General features: G+C 46.3%; 2 protein-coding genes across 8 annotated transcripts in view; one reads left to right on the top strand and one right to left on the bottom strand.

Annotated features, from left to right (window-relative positions):
* Positions 1-15,978, top strand: part of LOC141271971 (uncharacterized) — a 352,339-nt gene that overhangs the window by 188,475 nt on the left and 147,886 nt on the right. The window lies entirely within an intron of this gene.
* Positions 1-15,978, bottom strand: part of LOC141272032 (gastrula zinc finger protein XlCGF66.1-like) — a 46,159-nt gene that overhangs the window by 11,747 nt on the left and 18,434 nt on the right. For 4 of the 7 annotated variants that reach the window (XM_073682318.1, XM_073682317.1, XM_073682319.1 and 1 more), the window contains one exon: positions 1,889-2,123. The exons of 1 other annotated variant lie outside the window; for it this stretch is intronic. In XM_073682318.1, coding sequence (XP_073538419.1) covers positions 2,028-2,123 — 96 coding nt within the window. In that variant the 3' untranslated portion in view covers positions 1,889-2,027. Of the gene's footprint in view, positions 1-1,447; positions 2,124-15,021; positions 15,208-15,978 lie in introns of those variants that run through there. 2 more of the 7 variants (XM_073682323.1, XM_073682321.1) reach the window with 2 other exon arrangements.

The raw sequence follows: 15,978 nt of genomic DNA, 5'->3' as shown, positions 1-15,978 counted from the left end.
GCCAAGGTCTGGCATAGGGGTTACCAGCTCATTGTGTCCTCTGGCGTACAGTGGAAGATGGACAGGGACCCATGTAGATGGAAGGTAGTGGATCCCAGGTTCGCTTTTCAAGTGGACAGGAAATCCCTGAGGCTGACGGGAGTCAGTGGACTTGGGGATAGTCCAAGACGAACAAGTGGTAGGGCTGAGGATGCGTTGTACTAAGGAAGTAAGAAATATGAAGTGTTGTGCCCTCTCCCACATGTTACAACCTGATAAACTTAAACTGACCAGTAAATGTTTACTTGTTGCAATGAACTTGGTGTCCCCTGAATTGTGTGCTCCTGAGGCCTCGTGACAGCGGAGGTGTACAGCCTACAAGTGAGTATGATGCACCCACACACCTGACAGCACACTGGACAGGGACACTGTTTTACTGTAAAGTGCCAGAGTGTAAACAGACAGCAGCTCGGTAATGGCTACCTCTCTTGGCATTTGACTTTATCACCCAAATTCTAAACATGAAGATAGCTTTTATCTTATGTGTGTTCTGTGTTGTATAACAAAAGCTGACCTCTGACTTTATAAAAATAATCCCTCATTAAAAATCTCAAAGTGCCTGGATTCTATGACAAGATGTGATTTTTTTCTGTAAAACTTTACCTACATTCTGAACAAGAAAATGGCTTCTCCCCTGTGTGAATTCTTTGATGTGTAACAAGTATTGATTTTTGGTTAAAACGTTTCCCACATTCTGAACACGAAAAAGGCTTCTCCACTTGTGAAATTTCAGATGAGTAAAAAGATTTTATTTTACGACAAAATATTTTACCACATTCGAAACATGAAAATTGCTTTTTCCCTGCGTGAATTATCTGATGTTTAGCAAGATCAGATTTCTTAAAACAACATTTTCCACAATTTGGATATAAAAATAACTTTTCCTATGTATGAATTTTATGATGCGCAACGAGTTTTGATTTTGCTGCAAAACATTTCCCACATTCTGAACACAAAAATGGCTTCTCCCCTGTGTGAATTCTCTGATGTGCAATTAGATTTGATTTCTGTCTAAGGCTGTGTGCCCACGTAGCATTTTTCAAGCGTATATGCTGCGGAATTTCCGCAGCGTAAACGCTTGAAAAACGCATGTATATCCGCACCCCATGGTCCCCAATGGGATTCCGCAAGTTCTATGCACATGCTGCAGATTTTTCCGCAGCGTTTATGCCGCGTTCAAAAATCCGCAGCATGTCATTTAATTTTGCGTTTCCGCAAGCGGAATTGCCTTTGTCCAATGCATAAAAAACGCAAGGCAATTCCGCATGTGGAAAACGCGTGATAAACGCGCAAAAAATGCGCGATAAACGCGTGCGGAATTCCGCATGCGTTTTTCCGGGAGAGGACTTGCATTTATGGAGCAGAAATTTTCTGCTTCATAAATGCAACGTGGGCACATAGCCTTAAACACATTCCACATGTAGTACATGGAAATGGCTTCTCCCCTGTGTGAGTTCTCAGATGTGCAACAAGAATTGATCTCTGGTTAAAACATTTACCACATTATGAACATGAGTATGGCTTCTTCCCCGTATGAATTCTCTTATGTGCAACAAGATTTGATTTATCTGTAAAACATTTACCACATTCTGAACATGAAAATGGTTTCTCCCCTGTGTGAATTCTCCAATGAGCAACAAGATTTGATTTCTTTGTAAAAAATTTCCCACATTCTGGACAGGAAAAAGGTTTCTCCCCTGTGTGAATTCTCTTAACAAGATCAGATTTCTTGGAGCAACATTTCCCACATTCTGAACATGAAAATGGCTTCATCCCTTTGTGAATTCTCTGATGAGTAACCAATACAGATTTATAGTTAAAACTTTTCCCACATTCTGAACATGGATATGTCTTCTTTTGTGTCTGGACTCTTTGATGTGTACAATCACTTCTGTTATTTTTATTTTTCTTAACAGTCTGTGACAATTCAGTAGCTGGAACCGGTTCAAAAGGATCAGATGGTAGATCTTCACTGAGGAGGACTGAAGTCATATCTGGTGTAATGGCATGATCTTCATAGGTATTAGGTGTGATGTAATGGTAATCTGCTTTAAATTGTCCCTCTGAGTTCCTGTTATAGTCATCTGCCAAAAAATGAAATATTTTCCCCTCCCCCATGACAGCACACCTTGAGAGAGAGGATCCGCCCCACCAAGGACAGGAAACCGTCTGAAATAAAAGGGCGGTACCTCTCCCTCGCTTCAGTTGGTTTCCTGTCCTTGATGGGGAACCTGTCTGGAAGAAAGAAGACTTACCTGGGGCTGTCCCGGTGTGGAAGAGCGGGCACTGGCCTGTGCACCGGGTTCAGTATCCCAGAAGCGCCGTCCGCAGCTTCCCCTGGGGTCTCTGCGCCGAGCGGGGCGCACGCGGTGAGGCAGGCTCTGTCCTCCCGGAGACCGCGGCGCCGTCCTCCCCCTGCAGTGTGGAACGCTTCCGGGTGTGACGCGCCTGACGTCACGGCGCAGGGCACGCTGGGAGCGGCGCGCTGGGTGACGTCAGGAGGCGGCGCCGATCCAAGATGGCGGCGCCCATCGGAGCGTCCCAGGCCAGTTTTTTTTTTTCAAAGGAGCTCCGGCCTGAGGAAGGGGGAGGGCCCACAGACCGGAGGATGCTGGATGGCCCTATATTTAAGGGGGGGAGCTATCCTGGAAGCGTGGTGCGCTTCTGAGACATGGCTGATCCAGATAGCCAGGAGCAGCAGCAGCTTACCCCCCCACCTCAGCAACAGAAAAAGCAGAGGGATGCATCGTATACAGACAGCCGCTCGAGTAATCGTAGTGGCAGCCGCAGGAGTAAGGCTTCGAGTGCCTCGGGACCATCCAGAATGGAATCATCGGTTCCGCGACAGCCTCCGAATCCAGTACCCGTTTGTGACCTCCGAGGGTGAGTGAGCTTCGTGAATGTCACTGGTTAATAACGGGAAGTCTCTTATGTGCTTCCTTTTTTTAGGAGCCTAAGAAGAGTAGTGCCAAGCAAAAGCATAGAATGTGTGCCCTTTGCCAAGCTTCTCTCTCAGTAGAGTGGCAGAAACCACTTTGCCAGGGCTGTGTGACCAAAACCATAGCTGAGAATTCCCGGGATTTTGCTGCAGATTTAAAGTCCATAGTACATGCAGAAGTTCAGGGGTCCCTGAAAGGGTTCCTTAGAGGGAAGAAAAGGCCCCGTAGAGAGGTTTCCCCCGTCTCTGATTCCTCCCAGTCCGAGGAGCAGTGGGATTCATCGTCCTCTTCCTCATCGGGGGGCGGTAGACCCTGCTTCCCCATTGAGAATACAGACAGACTGGTTAGGGCAGTAAGATCAACCATGGGTCTGGAGGAAGAGAGAGCATCTAAATCCCGGGAGGACATCATGTTTGCGGGCTTCGGAGAGAAGAAGAGACGCTCATTTCCGGTTAACAGTAAGATTCAGGGCCTCATTGACCGGGAGTGGAGGAGACCTGAGAGATCAGGGGCTTTACCCTCCTTCTCCAAAAGAAGGTACCCCTTCGAAGAGAAGGATGCGGAACCTTGGGATAAGATCCCCAAGGTAGACGGGACTGTGGCAAGGTCATTGAAAAGATCTTCCCTGCCCTTGGAGGACTCTGGCGTCCTAAAAGATGCCCTGGATAAAAGAGCTGACTCCTTCCTGCGCCACACGTGGGAGGCGGCGGCAGGTGGCCTAAAACCAGCGGTGGCTAGCACCTGTGTGGCGAGGTCCTTGATGGTGTGGCTCCAACAGCTGGAAGACCAGCTTAAAGATAAAAAGGTCTCCAGACAGGCAATACTTGCAGAGCTACCTCTAATACAAACAGCATCGGCCTTCCTGGCCGACTCTTCAGCTGACTCGGTCAGACTGTCAGCGGGACTATCCAACGCAGCCAGGCGGGCCTTGTGGCTCAAAGGTTGCCCAGGCGACCTACCTTCGAAACAGAAACTGTACTCCCTCCCATGTGATGGTAGACTCCTGTTTGGCCAAAAGTTAGAAGACCTGTTGGAAAAAGCAGGCGATAAAACCAAAGGGTTCCCGGGATTTTCGGGGGAACCAAGAAGATTTAGTTTTCGGAGGAGAAAATTTAACCGGGGTCGTCCTCCGGGAGACAAAAAGAAATGGGAAGCCAAGTCCAAAAAAGAATCGGGCTACATGTTTGGAGGACCATCCTCGAGTTCGAAGAGATCCTCCCAATGACGCCAGGCTGGAAGTGGGTGGAAGGCTTTCCCACTTTCTTCCAGCTTGGGATGCGATAACAGCAAACCCCTGGATTCTGAAAATTATCAGTGGGGGCCTGAAGATCCGGTTCAGCCAGACCCCCTGGCGGACCTTTGTGGTTACCCCCCTACGAAAGGTCCAGGAAGAACAATTAGCCCTGGAAACAGAAGTGTTAGAGTTAGTAGGAAAGCAGGTCCTTCTCGAAGTACCAGCAACACAGAGAGGGAGGGGGTTCTATTCCCCACTATTCATGATAAAAAAAACAAACGGGTCCTTAAGGACCATCATCAACCTCAGGAGTCTGAACCAAGTAGTAGAAAACCAGACTTTCAAGATGGAGTCAGTAAGCTCGGCAGTGAAGCTCTTACATCGCAACTGCTTTATGGCTGTAATAGACTTGAACGACGCATATTATCACGTCCCAATCCATCCGGAGTATCAGAAGTATCTGAGAGTAGCCCTGTTTATTCAAGGGAAGCTGAGGCATTTTCAGTTTGCTGCCCTACCCTTTGGCCTCTCCATTGCCCCGAGAATATTTACGAAACTAATAGCAGAAGTGACAGCCTTCCTACGGATCAAGAATGTAGTGATCGTGCCATATTTAGACGACTTCTTGATAATAGGGAAAACAGAAGCCCACTGCTCCAGTCAGCTCCTAGTGGTCACGGAAGTGTTGCATCAGCTGGGGTGGTTAGTAAATTTCCAAAAATCAAGACTAACCCCCTCCAGGACTCAGACCTTTCTGGGTCTAATCCTAGACTCTCGTCGCCAAACCTGCTTCCTCCCAGAGGACAAAATCTGCAGGTTGATTGCATTAGTCTCGAAGGCCATTCAAGCTCCAGAGATGTCTCTGAGAGAGGCAATGTCCCTCCTGGGTTCTATGACGGCCTGTCTCCCAGCAGTAATGTGGGCCCAGGGGCATATGAGGCGGCTTCAGTGGGAGGTCCTGTCAGCACAGAGGTCCTGCAACGGGCATTTAGAAGGCAGGCTCTCTCTCTCCCCACAAGTAGTAGATTCCCTTTCGTGGTGGACAGTCAGGGGAAATCTAACCGCAGGCGTTCAATGGTCCAGACCAGTAGATCGGGTAATTACGACCGACGCAAGCAGTTCCGGATGGGGGGGTCATCTGGCAGAACTCGCAATACAGGGTCACTGGGCTTACCACGAGGGGGGAGCATCCTCAAACTTAAAGGAGCTTTGGGCCGTAGAAAGATCCCTCAGGGGCTTCCTCCCTCACATCCAAAATCACCATGTCCAGGTCAGGTCCGACAACCGGACAGCAGTAGCCTATGTGAATCACCAAGGAGGGACAAGGTCACGCCCTCTGATGGTGGTGGCAGACAGGATCCTTGGTCTAGCAGAGCGAAACCTCCTATCCCTCAGCGCCCTTCACATAAAGGGGATAGAAAACGTGAAAGCAGATTTTCTAAGCCGCCATACCCTAAGACAGGGGGAGTGGGGGTTGAACCCGGAGGTCTTCCATCAGATTGTCCAGTTATGGGGGCAGCCAGACATAGACCTGTTCGCCACAAGGGCAAACAGAAAGGTGCAGAGATTTTGCTCCCTAAATCCGGCAGAAAATCCCCATGCCGTAGATGCCCTCCAGATTCCTTGGGGGTTCAGGAAGGCCTATGCCTTTCCGCCATTAGTGATGATTCCAGTAGTGGTGAGGAAGATCCGGGAGGAAGGCGCCAGGGTGATTTTGATAGCCCCTTTTTGGCCCAAGAGGCCTTGGTTCTCTCTGCTTCGGCTAATGTCGGTGTCAGATCCCTGGATTCTACCAGAGAGGCCGGACCTTCTCATGCAGGGACCAGTATTCCATGCCCAGGCCAGGGGGTTCCATCTTTCAGCATGGAATTTGAGAGGTCGCTATTGAGTAGCAAGGGGTTTTCACCAGGCTTAGTTTCTACTTTATTGGGGAGCAGAAAACCAATTACAACTAAGATTTATAGCAGGGTTTGTGGTAAATTCCTAGAGTATATAGATATCCCGCTATCGAGCAAACCTCCGATCAGAGGGATCCTGGAATTTCTGCAAAAGGGGCGGGACCTGGGTCTAGCTACAGGGACCCTTAAGGTTCAAGTTTCAGCTTTGGGAGCACTCTACAATTGTAATCTGGCTGGGAATAGGTGGATCTCGAGGTTTATCAAGTCCTGTGCCAGAGCAGGACCGGTTAGATCCTTGGGTGTTCCTCCTTGGGACCTGAACTTAGTCTTGAACGCTCTTACTAGTGAACCATTTGAACCTCTACACAAGGTTTCTCCAAAAATTCTCACCCTTAAGACCATCCTCCTAGTGGCCTTAACGTCAGCCCGTAGGGTGGGTGATCTGCAGGCCCTTTCGGTTAATCCTCCTTACACACAAATCTTTGAGGATAGGGTCACCTTGCGGCCAGATCCAGCATACCTTCCCAAGGTGGTATCTAGATTTCACCGTAGTCAGGAGATTGTGCTACCCTCGTTCTGCAGCAATCCCAAGAACCCAGGGGAAGTCAGGTTCCATAGCCTAGATGTTAGGAGGTCCCTGCTACAGTACATTCACATGACTAGTCTGTGGAGGAAAGACGGTTCTCTGTTCCTGGCCTTTCAAGGGTGTAGGAAAGGTCACGGGGTGTCCAAGGGTACCATCTCTAGGTGGCTCAGGGAGGCCATTTGCTTAGCCTATACGTCCACAGGGGTTCCAGCCCCGGACAATGTGAGGGCTCATTCCACCAGAGCCGTTGCAACCTCCTGGGCAGAGAGAGCAGACGTCTCGATCGAGCAGATATGTAGGGCTGCTACTTGGTCTACACCATCCACCTTCTTTAAGCACTATTGGTTGGATCTATCCTCTTCTGATCTCACCTTTGGGAGAAGGGTACTTCAGGCGGTGGTCCCTCCCTAGGGTGCTCATAAATTCTCCAAAATTATCTCAAGGTGTGCTGTCATGGGGGAGGGGAAAACACCAAGGTTACTTACCGGTAGCCGGTTTTTCCTGAGCCCATGACAGCACCCGTAGTTTCCCCCCCTTATTTTTTCTATGTTTCTCACACCCTGGTGTGCACTGTTTGGGGTGGTGTGTATATGTATATTGTGGTGTTGGTTATGTGCCTAACCTGTTTAGGGAGGTCCTCTCAATGCTCTGTAAACAACTGAAGCGAGGGAGAGGTACCGCCCTTTTATTTCAGACGGTTTCCTGTCCTTGGTGGGGCGGATCCTCTCTCTCAAGGTGTGCTGTCATGGGCTCAGGAAAAAACGGCTACCGGTAAGTAACCTTGGTGTTTTTCACTCACTGCAGAGAAGTTCAAATCCCTTTCAAAAACTAAATCCAGCACAAAGCTTGTTGTGGTTTGCTTCACTTTACTGGTAAGAATAGTCATAACACAATAACTGATCTGTTATTAACTGTATGTAATCTGTGGTGGATACAATTCATAGATTCTCTCAGATGAAGCACTAAACGCTAACTTAAAATTAATCTTAGGAAGGTTCCTTTGAAGAGAATCTGACAGCTGTATAGGTGGAGACCTGCCAATCCAGGGCTGAGTGCGGGGAGAAGCTGCCAAGGAACCGCCTGTCTGACTAGTCTACAGAGCGGCTACGTCCCCGGTGGCTATCAAAGTATATTTTTCTTTGAAACGCTACAGCGCTTCAGAGTCAATGGTGAATACATTACATTATCAAATTTGCGGTGTTCCACGACCATCAATCGGTAAATAATTGCTAATTAACGGTCGTGAAAAAGTCTGTTTAGACAGCCTACATGTAATATGCATCCAGAATGATCAGTAATGTGTGCATAGGCTGACCCATTGGTCTCGGAAGCACATAACCTGTTTTTGCATGATGATATGCATTTGAGAATGATGATCTTCTGAGCCTGCCGAAAGATCATTATACTAACTGAACGAGCGTTTTGCTCATTCGTTAGGTGATTAGCAGCCTGTTTATACTGCACTGTTCCTAGGAACGCTCATTCTCGACATTTGTGCAGTATAAATGTCCTCTATCTTTCTTTATTGTAGGATATGTGTATAGTGAACATTTTGAACCCAGAGGTATGACACTGAATTTGATAACATTAGGTCATCATATTGAATAAGTTGTCATTAGTCTTGAGCGCAAGTGCTCGCTACTTGAGTTTGCATTGGGTACTCGGGTATGCACCATGTATCGCGGGTGCTCGAGTGACCTGCTCGAGTCCCTGCCCCGCATGTTTCACGGTTGTTAGACACCCAAAAAAAAACATGCGCGGATCGCTCGTGCATGACAGGCAATCCCTGTGAGGTTTTTTCGGCCGCAAAGCATATGGGGCGGAGACTTGAGCATGTCACTCGAGCATCCGCGATACTCGGTGCATACCTGAGAACCCGATGCAAACTCAAATAGTGAGCACTTGCGCTCAACACTAGTCGCCATATCGTCATCACTTTTTTTCCTAACAACCCTAACCCTAACACAACCTTAACCCTAGAGTTTATTTTTTACGCCGTTCCTTATGTGGTATAAGTAATTAGACGACTTTATTCTTCGAGTCGGTGCAATTACAGCGATACCAGGTTCATATCGGGTTTTTATGTTTGGCAGCTGTCACACACTAAAAGACGCTTTTTTTTTGCAAAGACTAGTTTTTGCAATAATTTTTCCATATTTTGGCCGACAGAGTCATGTGAGGGATTGTTTTTTGAGGGACAAGTTGACGTTTTTATTGGTACCCTTTTCAGGCATGTGACTTTTTTTGATCGCTTTCTATTCCGATTTTTGGGAGGCAAAATAAACAAAAAACAACAATTCAGGAATTGTTTTTTGGGGTTGTTTTTATGCCGTTTCACATGTGGTAAAATTGATAAGGTAGCTTTATTTGTCGTGTCAGTACTTTTACAGCGGTACCACATTTATATAGTTTTTTTATGTTTTGGCGCTTTTACACAAAAAACTATTTTAGAGAAAAAATTATTTGTTTTATATCGCTTTATTCTGAGAGCTATCACTTTTTTATTTTTTGGCTGATGGAGCTGTATGGCGACTTGTTTTTTGCAGGACAAGATGACGTTTTCAGCAGGACAAGATGACGTTTTCAGCGGTACAATTTTTTATTTACATTGTTTTTTTGATTGCGTTTTACTCCATTTTTTGTTTGGCAGTATGATGATAAAGCATCATTTTCTGCTTATTTTTTTTTACCATGTTCACTAAAGGGGTTAACTAGTGGGATAGTTTTATAGGTCAGGTCATTCCGGACACAGCAATACCAAATACCAGTACTTTTATTGGTTTGGTTGTTTTTCAGAATAATATTTATTTATAGGTACAGTATATATATATTTTTTTTGATTATTTTTTTCTATATTTTTAAATAGATTTTTTTTCACTTTCTGACACTTTTTTTTTACTTTTACACTTTGTCCCACTATGGGAATTTCACTTTTTGCAGGCTAATCACTTGCATAGCATAGAGATGCAGCAGCACAGGCAGAAATTGCGCATGATCAAAGTAACTTCCAGATGCCTGGTGACCCGGATAACGTCATAACGACATCAGGTCACCATGACAACTACCGGGACCCGGCACTCGACTTTGATCGCAGCATTGCGGGGGTTAATGTGCCAGGAGCAGTACGGGACCGCTCCTGGCACATAACACCGGGTGAGAATGAGCTGACACCCGGCAATCGCCCCGCACCGCTTGTGTGCGGGCTCGATCGCAGTGCACGTAATAGTATGCACCTGGTCCAATAGGCCCAAGTCAGTAAGACTACTATTACTGAGCACGTCAGAAAGGGGTTAAGGCTATGTGCCTACGTTGCGGAAATGAAGCGGAAAATTTGCGCTTCATTTCCGCATGTCCTTTCCCGGAAAAACGCATGCGGAATTTCGCAAGCGTTTATCGCGCGTTTTCGACATGCGGAATTGCCTTGCGTTTTTTATTGCATTGAAAAGGCAATTCCGCATGCGGAAACGCAAAATTAATTGACATGCTGTGGATTTTTGTGCGCATCAAAAACGCTGCAGAAAAATCCGCAGCATGGGCATAGAACTTGCAGATTCTCATTGGGGACCATGGGGTGCGGATTACCAAGCGTTTTACAAGTGTTTCTGCTGCGGAAATTCCACATCAAATACGCTTGTAAAACGCTACGTGGGCACATACCCTAAACCTTGGTTTCTTCTCCAGAGTGTAGGGAAACTCTTTAATTAAGTTAATTAGTTAATTGCTCCATTATACACTGCTCAAAAAAATAAAGGGAACACTCAACACATCCTAAATCTGAATTAATGAAATATTCTCACTAAATACTTTGTTCTGTACAAAGTTGAATGTGCTGACAACAAAATCACACAGAAATCATCAATGGAAATCACATTTATTAACCAATGGAGGCCTGGATTTGGAGTCATCCCCAAAATTAAAGTGGAAAAACACACTACAGGCTGATCCAACTTTGATGTATATGTTCTTAAAACAAAAATGAGGCTCAGCATTGTGTGTGGCTTTCAAGTGCCTGTATGAACTCCATACACTGCCTGGGCATGCTCCTGATGAGGTTGCGGATGGTCTCCTGTGGGATCTCCTCCCAGACCTGGACTAAAGCATCTGCCAACTCCTGGACAGTCTGTGGTGCAACGTGACATTGGTGGATGGAACGAGACATGATGTCCCAGATGAGCTCAATCAGATTCAGGTCTGGGGAACGGGCGGGCCAGTCCATAGCTTCAATGGCTTCATCTTGCAGGAACTGCTGACACACACCAGCCACATGAGGTCTGGCATTGTCTTGCATTAGGAGGAACCCAGGGTCAACCGCATCAGCATATGGTCTCACATGGGGTCCGAGGATCTCATCTCAGTACCTAATGGCAGTCAGGCTACCTCTGGCGAGCACATGGAGGGCTGTGCGGCCCTCAAAAGAAATGCCACCCCACACCATTACTGTCCCACTGCCAAACCGGTCATGCTGAAGGATGTTGCAGGCAGCAGATCGCTCTCCACGGCATCTCCAGACTCTGTCACGTCTGTTACATGTGCAAAGTGTGAACCTGCTTTCATCTGTGAAGAGCACAGAGCACCAGTGGCGACTTTGCCAATCCTGGTGTTTTGTGGCAAATGCCAAGCGTCCTGCACTGTGATGGGCTGTGAGCACAACCCCCATCTGTGGACGTCGGGCCCTTAAACCACCCTCATGGAGTCGGTTTCTAACCGTTTGTGCAGACACATGCACATTTGTGGCCTGCTGGAGGTCATTTTGCAGGGCTCTGGCAGTGCTCCTCCTGTTCCTCTTTACACAAAGGCGAAGGTAGCGGTCCAGCTGCTGGGTTGTTGCCCTCCTATGGCCCCCTCCACGTCTCCTGGTGTACTGGCCTGTCTCCTGGTAGCGCCTCCAGCCTCTGGACACTACGCTGACAGATACAGCAAACCTTCTTGCCACAGCTCGCATTGATGTGCCATCCTGGTTGAGCAGCACTACCTGAGCAACTTCTGTGGGTTGTAGAATCTGTCTCATGCTACCACGAGTGTGAAAGCACAACCAATATTCAAAACTGATCAAAATATCAGCCAGAAAGCATTGGTACTGAGATGTGGTCTGCGGTCCTCACCAGCAGAACCACTTCTTTATTGAGTGTGTCTTGATAAATGCCAATAATTTCCATCTATTGTCTATTCCACAACAGCTTGTGAAATTGATTGTCAATCAGTGTTGCTTCCTAAGTGGACAGTTTGATTTCACAGAAGTTTGATTTACTTGGAGTTATATTCTATTGTTTAAGTGTTCCCTTTATTTTTTTGAGCAGTGTACATATTCTGTAGCCTGATATGTACTGTGATAATTTGACAGACGTATTAATAAGTGATCATGTTTGATGGCTCAAGTCCAGAGCCTTGATCTCTCGTCACCTATCTAACAATCTTTAAAGGTTGGTACTCTCGACCGTTGCTGTTGTATCCAATCATTTAAATGCTAATTGGCATGAAATATAGAGAAATGGAAAAGTTTCCTGGTACACAAATTGAATTGATTAAATCAGCCATCATCTGGCGGGAAAGATGCAATCTTGGCGTGCGAACCCGTATCAAAGTCAGGGAGCCAGCATATGACGCACCAGTATGTTATATGTTGGTAAGGGTTTAAGAATGGCGTGAATAACAGATCTTAATTAGTGATGAGCGAGCACTAAAATGCTTGGGTGCTCGAAGCTCGGGTCGAGCACATTGGAATACTCGGGTGCTCGACCCGAGCAACGAGCCCAATGTAAGTCTATGGGAAACTCGAGCATTTTTCTGGCGGTCCCCCCCCGGCGGTCTGCAAAAGGTCAAAAATTGCCCAAATCGATGGGAACAGTGCTCAATTAAATGTCAGGCAGGCAGAATATATAGGCAGACAGGCAGGCAGGGTATATAGGAGGGTGCATAAAAAACATAGCAGGGCACTTGGAACACACTAGTGCCCTCCGATTTTCATGCACCCGTCTCTTTAAAAAAGCCGGCCGGCAATTCATCAGCGGCATACACCGGTACCTGACAATTTAGAACCGAAAGAATAGAGCATCACACATAGATTAGATAGAAACATGTCAGTCACATATATAATAAGTACAGTGACAGTGTTGGTTACTGTACTTGTTATTTAGTGTTAAAATAAAGGATTTATTAAAAAAAAAATTGGCGTGGGGTTCACCTTAATTTTAGTCTGTAGCGGAGGTAAGCAGACGGCTGGGGCAGATGTTTGAAGCCTGGGAAGGGGGTAATACCCACGGAGCTTCCCAGGCTACTAATATCAGCCCCCAGCTGAATACCTAGCCTTTACTAGCTATTAAAATGGGGGACCACAAAAAAAAAATGACGTGGGGTCCCCCCTAATTTAATAGCTAGCAAAGGCTAGGCAGACAGCTGGGGGCTGATATTAATAGCCCAGGAAGGGGGCCATGAATATTGGCCCCCTCCCAGGCTAGAAACACCAGCCGACAGCCGCCCCAGAAATGGCGCATCCATAGGATGCGCCAATTCTGGCACTTAGCCTCGCTCTTCCCACTGCCCTGTAGCGGTGGCAGTGGGGTAATAGGGTTAGGGTTGATGTCAGCTTATAATGCCAGCTGACATCAAGCCCAGGTTAGTAATGGAGAGGCGTCTATAAGACACCCCCATTACTAACCCCATAATAAGACACCCCCATTACTAACCCCATAGTGAAAGTTAAAAAAAAAACACAAACATCCAGAATAAAGTCGTCCTTTAATTGAAATAAAGACACAATTCTTTAATGTTCTAAATTAAACTCTACTTACCGTCACGCCCATTCCAGCTGAAGCCAACGATCTCCTGCAATAAAAGTAAAATAATAAACCAACCTCATCCTTACTTTTCCATGGTTCCCAGGACAGCTTCAGCTCTGCTACATTGACATGACAGGCTGGATCGCAGCAGAACGCTGCCATCCAGCTTGCCATGCTGCAGACACTGAGAAGCTCCTCAGTGAAGCTCCTCAGTGTCTGGCTGTGACGGCATCCAGATGAGCCGAGTTCATGTCCAATGAACTCAGCTCACCTCATGCACGTCACTGACAGGTGGGAGAATTCTCCTGCGCATGCGGTACCGGCAAATGACGTCACCGCTTGAGCAGGAGAATTTTCCCACGCTGGGACCGCATTGAGATGGCAGGCTGGATGGTAGCAGAACTCTGCCATCCAGCTTGTCATTCTTCAGAGACACTGCAGAGCGCAAGCATACCTGCGCTCCTCAGTGTCTCTGAAGGATGGCACGCCTCTCCATTACTAACCTGGGCTTGATGTCAGCTGGCATTATAAGCTGACATCAACCCCAACCCTATTACCCCACTGCCACCGCTACAGGGCCGTGGGAAGAGCGAGGCTAAGTGCCAGAATTGGCGCATCCTGTGGATGCGCCATTTCTGAGGCGGCTGACGGCTGGTGTTTCTAGCCTGGGAGGGGGCCAATATTCATGGCACCCTTCCTGGACTATTAATATCAGTCCCCAGCTGTCTGCCTAGCCTTTGCTAGCTATTAAAATAGGGGGGATCCCACGTAATTTTTTTGGGGGTCCCCCATTTTAATAGCTAGTAAAGGCTAGGTATTCAGCTGGGGGCTGATATTAGTAGCCTGGGAAGCTCCGTGGGTATTACCCCCTTCCCAGGTTTCAAACATCTACTCCAGCCGTCTGCTTAACCTTCGCTAGAGACTAAAATTACGGGGAACCCCACGCCAATTTTTTTTTTAATAAATCCTTTATTTTAACACTAAATGACAAGTACAGTAACCAACACTGTCACTGTACTTATTATATATGTGACTTACATGTTTCTATCTATCTAATCTATGTGTGATGCTCTATTCTTTCTGTTCTAAATTGTCGGGTACCGGTGTATTCCGCTGATGAATTGCCGGCTGGCTTTTTTAAAGAGACAAAAACACTATTATTTTTTTTTTTTAATAAATCCTTTATTTTAACACTAAATAACAAGTACAGTAACCAACACTGTCACTGTACTTATATATATATGTGACTGACATGTTTCTATCTATCTAATCTATGTGTGATGCTCTATTCTTTCTGTTCTAAATTGTCGGGTACCGGTGTATTCCGCTGCTGAATTGACGGCTTTTCATGTTTCACTGTGAGCACTGTTGCCATCGATTTGGGAAATCACTGTAATGCCACAACCACCATGGCTGTGACATTACAGTGAGTGGCAGACAATCCCGGCATGATTGGTGCTCTAAATAGCGCCAAACATGCAGGACGGGGACCCGAGCTCCCGCCCAAGCATCTCGAAAGTACTCGGCGAGCTGCGAGCATCTCCAATACTGAGGTGCTCGGACGAGTACCGAGCAGTGGCGAGCATGCTCGCTCATCACTAATCTTAATAAATCAGACTCTATGAATCTTCTCTGCATTTAGTGGTCAGTACTCACCTGTGCGGTTATCTGTAGGAATCTTCTCTTTACACCGCTCATCACCCCTCACATATGTCTCTGTGAAATTAATATTGTTCTACAAAAATATTTTAGAAGTCAATTAAAGTAATTTCAAATAAGATTGAAAATCATAAATGAACATGGCTACCAATACTGACACGACAGCAGTAGTTATCACATAAATGCAGGTTTCCTGTATAAATGAAACCTGTTAGCTCCTAATTCTCCATAACCAGAAAACTGTGAGAAGATCCAGACAACATATAATGACTACGATCAGCTTTATCCTGTCATCTTCACCAACTATAAAACATACACTGAATGGCCACATTGTGAGAAGATCCAGACAACATCTAATGTCTATGATCTGCTTTATCCTGTCATCTCCACCAGATATAAAACATACACTGAATGGCCACATTGTGAGAAGATCCAGACAACATCTAATGTCTATGATCAGCTTTATCCTGTCATCTCCACCAGATATAAAACATACACTGAATGGCCACATTGTGAGAATATCCAGACAACATCTATTGTCTATGATCAGCTTTATCCTGTCATCTCCACCAAGTATAAAACATACACTGAATGGCCACATTGTGAGAAGATCCAGACAACATCTAATGTCTATGATCAGCTTTATACTGTCATCTCCACCAAGTATAAAACATACACTGAATGGCCACATTGTGAGAAGATCCAGACAACATCTAATATCTATGATCAGCTTTATCCTGTCATCTCCACCAAGTATAAAACATACACTGAATGGCCACATTGGGAGAAGATCCAGACAACATCTAATGTCTATGATCTGCTTTATCCTGTCATCTCCACCAAGTAT

Source organism: Phyllobates terribilis, unplaced genomic scaffold, assembly GCF_046119375.1.
Source record: "Phyllobates terribilis strain yellow unplaced genomic scaffold, ASM4611937v1 Scaffold_5__5_contigs__length_657084704, whole genome shotgun sequence".
Classification (NCBI taxonomy): Eukaryota; Metazoa; Chordata; class Amphibia; order Anura; family Dendrobatidae; genus Phyllobates; species Phyllobates terribilis.
This window is presented reverse-complemented; position numbering and strand designations above follow the sequence as displayed.